Below are 6,000 nucleotides of genomic sequence, written 5' to 3' on the forward strand. Positions count from 1 at the left end.
CTGTTCATCGATGCCTGGTCTAGAACACCACTTCGCTTGGATCCGTGCGTGTGTGTGCCTACAGTTGTTTTTTCAGTATCGGCTGCACTGAGTCCAATTCAGAGTGTAAATACTTGTCTGCATATTTGGGTATGAAAATGGTCAGAGGTTCAAAACATTCGGGTGATTGCAGCTGGTGTATGAAGAATGTGGAAGTTTGGGGTTATTCTCCGAGTAGGTGAAAGTGGAAGAGGATACCAGAGGGGCAAAATGACTGAAATTCCCAGGAGCCAGAGATTTACATTAAAAAGAAGAGAGAACTAGGAACCCTCTACCTTACTGCTAATTGACCTCTTCAGGCTCTCCGAGGTGGAAATATTGCATGCCGATATAGCACAGGTATGGGAAATGTGTGTTAGGGAAGACTAGAGCACGTGATGTATGAGAAAAGGCGAAGGGAGACTCATCTGTTCAGCCTCCAGGAGAAAAGGTGGATGGGAGATCATATTGCCATCTTCAGCTTCCTAATGGGAGAGCAGAGAGGAGACAGAACCAGACCCTACTTTAAATTAAGCAGGAAAAAAAAGAAGCAACAACCACAATTCACAATACAGGAGATCCCAGTTGGATGCTGGGAAAGAAAATTTCACCACAGGAGTGGTCAAGCACTGGAAGAGGTTGCCTAGAGAAGATGTGGGGTCTCCACTCTGGGAGATGCTTAACCTAGAGTGGAAAGGGCCTTGAGCAACCTGGGCAAACCTAACCTACTCTGAATGAGAGGTTGGACCAGATGACTTTGGAAAGTCTGTTCCAACTGAAGTAGTTCTGTGAATCTATAGTTCTCACCCAGTTGGTCTGTGAAGTGCTGGGACTGACTGGGTGCATTACTGTTTTGGCAGGTGAGGGCAGGTGAGTTCTAGGGGAAGGAGAGTGTTCAGAAATACCATTTCATGGATAGAAGTTCCTTAAAATTTATTTGTCTGTGCTGTGGTTTTGAGAGGCTCTATAGGCTGTCTCCCTTCTTGTGTTAACTAGAGGTTATATGGTTTTCCTGTGTCTGCCATTAACACTATACATAAGTGCATCTGTGTTGAGAATGATACCTCAGAATTGAGCCTCAGTGCAACAGGAATTGTTCAAAGCCTGAATTGGATGTCACTGGTGCACTCAGTGAGCACAGCCAGACCCAGGCTTCAAAAGCTAGGCTCCAATGGCTTGCTCTAGGAGGGTCTTGGAGATAGAGGACAAACTGGGATATTGTGTGCATTCTGTCCTAATTATATTCGCATGCTCAAAAAGATTAAAGAAAGAACAAACATGATTTTCTTTTAATAAGAGATTGATAAGGACGTCGGGGAATGGACACCTACCCACTGCATTCTTCAAACACACAACATGCTGTGAGCATAATATTTCCAAGAATGGAAGAAATACCGAGATGTTCAGATTGACATTTCAGTGCCTGCCTGATTTCAGTGTCTGTCTGAAATGCAGGGTTCAGTAATCCTGTTATGTGTGCGGCTGGCACACTCCTCCTTCTTCAGCAATGTGCCTCCCATAACTGCTATAATAAGACAGAACAGCCAAAGCCTGATCCTGTGTGCCTCGTCCTCTCATTCAGCAAAGTTATATCGTCATCAGGTGCAACCTATTGTTTTCTTTCCTGCTGTGTGCTATTGATTTTTCTAACCTTTCCTAATGGTAAATTTGTTTGGCTTTTTAACTTTCTTACCAAAGGTTAATGTTATTAAGTTGAGCGGGTATCTATAAAACTCGGAGCGTTACAGCCTACCTTGCGATGGTTGTGCTGTCCTTTCATTAAACCCGAAGATCTCTGTCGTTCGGGACTAATAGGGTGAAGGTTGACAAGAACTGCATTTGAAGTGTCGTCCAATTCTGTGGCATAAAATATTGGATTTCATGTGTCAGGAGCAACAGATTTACCGTCAGTGAACATGAACTGCGCAGACATTAATCCCAGCGAGGCGGTAAGGAGGAATGAGTGCTGCTGCCTGTCCTCTTCCCCACTACAGTCTGACCACACCAGTCTCTTTGCCCTTGTGGCAAAATGAACGGATCTAAAATCTCTGCCAATTCCAGAGCTGGTTGTCTGCTTGATGTGGAGAGAGAGTGAGAAATCACCGTTTAATTTGAAGGCTGTGGTGGCTCTAATGGTGGCACCATCTCAACATCTTTTAGGATGTTCTACAGCGTGAAGTGTCAGAGGTGCAGTCAGTGAGCAAACCATCCCAGGACACCAGCGTTCAGGTGTTGGTTTTAGCTACTGCTGCTGCAGTACCCTCTTGGCATCAATATCATGGATGCAGTAAACTGCCTTTCCTGAACTGTGCATTTGACATCCTGTTTACACATTTAGACTGCATTTGTGTCGTATATTGGAGGCCTTTTATTGTGAGTGGGTCGGATGCTGGTGTGGCGCATCACAGGTTTCCTCTGGAGCTGTGGTCTGCGGTGCTCCCAGCCACCACGCTGACGTTATCTTGCCTTGGTAGTACCTTCTATTTGCTCTGAAATGTTTTTCTTACCAGAGAACATCCTGAGAAGCCAGGCAAGGACTAACCTCTATGTTTTTAATCATAGAAAGCATAAAATAATAAAGCAGTTTAAACAGTTGTAGATTGTCACTTAAAAAACGTCACAATTTGGACTTCCCTGGGTGGACAGCAGAATTGCAGCCTACCTACAGCTGTCAAAACCTGACTGTCCAAGGAGATCAGGCTTGTTAGTGACTGCAGGTAGGAGTATTTGACAGTGCTGGGGGAGAGTGGGGGTAAAATCTTCTATTTATAAATCAGTACCTATAAACCACTTAGTTTTGCCAGTGCTTTGAAGCCAAGGAATAGCCCTGGCAAAAGATAAAAGACCTTCCTTCTGTAGTGCTAATGTAGGAGCTGGTCGCTCGGGTTCTGTCTCTCCTCCCATGCTCAGCAGTAGCTGTCCTTGCTGGTGATTGAGTCTTCATCTGTCACGTTCTCGTGCTGTTGGAAGCCTGACTGTGAAAGACCGGGGAGGTTCTGTTCACAGCTTCTCACAGCTTGCTCTCTCTTGCCACTATCAATGCCGGTAACAAGACTGACAGAGCACCCCGTTCGTAGTGAATGAGACATCTCTTTATTTAGAGTGCCTTTGATTAACAAATCCACTTCACTAGTTTTCAGGTCTAACTGTGGGCTTTCTGGGTGGGCCTGGACATCTCCACACCTTTCCTGGGCTTCCTTGGTGTCTCTGGATAGAGTTGCACGGCTCACGTGTTCGTTGCAGACTCCAGATGGCCCTTGTCCCCTCACCCCCTGCCAGTATTATGTTTCGGCCTTTCCTGGTGAAGAGTGGAGACGTGGCAGCTCTTCAGATTTTTGTGAAGATGCTTAGCACGGAGTCTCCAGCTCCATTTTCCCTAGCCTCTTCGTGGTGGCAGCAGCATTGCTTCTACAAGGGAGGTCTTCGGTTCCTTGTGCTGGTGCAGCTGTGTGGTGCTTCACCTCAGCGGGCCTGTTGATACTACTTGAAAAGGTATTTAGGGCAATATCAGGTGTTAGAAAGGCTACCACTTCTGACCAGATTTTCTTTCAGAAGTTTTTGAGGAGGGGGGAGAAGAATAAAAGCATGCCGTCATCTCCTCCCTTATCTCTTCCACTTCATAGAATCACAGAATGGTTTGGGTTGGAAGGGGCATTAAAGCCCATCTAGCTCCAACCCCCCTGCCATGGGCAGGGACACCTTCCACTAGACCAGGTTGCTCCAAGCCTCATCCAGCCTGGCCTTGGACACTTCCAGGGATGGGGTGAATCAAAATCCCAAATCATCCCCATTCATCCCAATCCCCTACTGCATCATGGTTTTGTTTGGCTTTATGTGCATTTTGGCTGTGTGGAGTCTATGGCTTTCAGTGAGGAGTCTGTGGCTTCCTATTAGTGGCTTATTATTCTGTTGCATGTGATCCACTTAACTCCATCCATACACAAATCTGAGAAATTTCATCATCTTTATTTTTACCACTAAGGCAGAGGCAACTTTAGCATTTTTGGGTTTGTTTCTGAGGTAACAAAGTAACGTACTTTATACACACAGGCGCACGTACAAAGTTTCTGTAGTCTGAATGCTTTTCTCTTATCAGTTGTTATTGTGTGTAGCAGAAACATAAAATCTGTCAGATAAAGACAAAGGTAGGAGGCTTTTAAAGGGACCTTGAAGTGGTAGGAGAGGGAACCTCTAAATTCAACATGTATGGTTCTTATTTTAATTTACGATGCTGTATTGGGCATTTTGTATCCTTGAAGCCTCTTTGAATAGTGACTTTATGTGGTAGATATACTCCACTTTTCCATACTCAGCTTTTTATCAGAGACTTAGGAATTGCTTTAGCACTCAATTAGGAAATCTGAACTCCTGCTCTTCTCCACTTTAACGTGCTCTCATCCATATTACCCCACTGCTAGGAAATTATTGTTGTATCACTGCAAATTAACTAGTAGAGCTGCAGCGTTTCGGGGCAGCTTGGGCCCTTCTGTCTGCTTACATTCCTACACTTCTGAATATCTGTAGCAGAAACACAGTCACTGTGGCACCCGAGAGGACACTCATTTTCCTGGAACCTGATCCTGGAAGTTACGATCACCCAGGGCTCACTACACCAGAACTTGCCCTTCGAGCAGAGCATCGTGGAACATGCTTATCCCAACACCAGGGATGGGTTTTGAATATCTACTCCTGTGCCGATCGAACCGCCGTGTCATCATGCTCAGCTGCGGCCTGCGGTCTTGGGGCTCTCTGCGGGTAATCGTCTTGTACTTCATCCTGCAGCTCCGTGCAGAGGCTGTAGGAGTTGTTGGCTGCAGTTAATGTCACCAAAGACAGCATTACTTCTCAACAGTGAAAGATGACTGACATTCTTTTTCTCTCCATTTTGCTGCTTCTTCACTAGGGGTGTGAGTTAATTGAGACCATGGATCAGGACCTCACAGATTTCACCAAGTGCCTTCAGATCCTCCAGAAAAAGATAGAGAAGAAGGGCCTCCAGGTAAAGGCGACCCCCCTTTTGTCTCTGGTTCTTAGTAGTTACTTTCTCTCTCAACAGATTTAGGTGTAAGTTTTAACTTTGCACTGAAATGAAACAGCGTTTTCTGTAGCCTTGCCATTCTGTGGTTTTGCCATAATTTACTGCACACCTTGTAAGCATTGATGCTTCTGCTAAAAGGAATTACACAGCATGTCAACGAACAAGCGTTGGCTTTCTTAAAAGGCAGCTTGTATTGATTTCTGTTAATGAACTACCCAAAGTGCAGAAGAGCTGTTGTGGCTGGTGTTCAAAGCAAGAGTCCCACTCCTGCATGTAAATATGTTTTCAAGTCTTGGCACACTGAGCCTTGATGTTCAAAGGTGAGATGGGAGGGGGAATCTTATCCTGCCAACATTACATATGGTAAGCAATACCTCCTTCTGCAAAAGGTTCCCCTGGAATCAAAGGGAACCTTCGCAGAGCAAGCAGCGCACTAAACTTAAAAGGAGCCATATGGAGTTGGCAGCTGCTCGTTTCATTGGAAAGGCAAAGGAGGCAACATTCCCCCTCCCCTTGCACAGTTTGGTTTTGGAGGCCTGCTTGTTTCGTCTCCCTGAGATGGTAAGTTAAAATTCCTTGGGAATTTCCAGCATGATGAGTTGATGGCAGATGTGCTCTTGGGATTGCTGCCCTTTCCACCCCACGGAGCAGTCGTTCGTGGGGACTGAGCTCCCTCTTCTGCCCTGTACCCATGGGTGTAAAGAACGGAGAGGGAACAGCTGCTGCATCCTCTCACCAGCAGTGAGGGCAAGAGTCCTGTAAGAAAAGGAAAACAACACGCAAGATGGAAGGAGATGTGTAAACCTCCTCTTCTTCCATTTTTGTTGTAGCAGGAAAGTCGCCTGACTTCCTGAGATCACTGTCCTCCGACAAAGCAGCAAGAGGTGGAAATGTCGACACCACTCCCTCGTTATTCTCTCCTCGCTCCAGACTGATCAATAATT

At 45.7% G+C, this 6,000-nt stretch overlaps 1 protein-coding gene across 1 annotated transcript in view; it reads left to right on the top strand.

Annotated features, from left to right (window-relative positions):
* TPK1 (thiamin pyrophosphokinase 1) overlaps positions 1 to 5,017 on the top strand; it is a gene marked incomplete at both ends in the record, with an annotated part of 57,456 nt that extends 52,439 nt beyond the window's left edge. Inside the window, one exon of the mRNA XM_010146731.1 lies at positions 4,922 to 5,017. Coding sequence (XP_010145033.1) covers positions 4,922 to 5,017 — 96 coding nt within the window. The remainder of the gene's footprint in view (positions 1 to 4,921) is intronic.
* Between the last annotated feature and the right edge of the window lie 983 nt (positions 5,018 to 6,000).

The sequence above is a fragment of the Eurypyga helias genome, unplaced genomic scaffold, assembly GCF_000690775.1.
Source record: "Eurypyga helias isolate BGI_N326 unplaced genomic scaffold, ASM69077v1 scaffold11492, whole genome shotgun sequence".
Lineage (NCBI taxonomy): Eukaryota > Metazoa > Chordata > Aves > Eurypygiformes > Eurypygidae > Eurypyga > Eurypyga helias.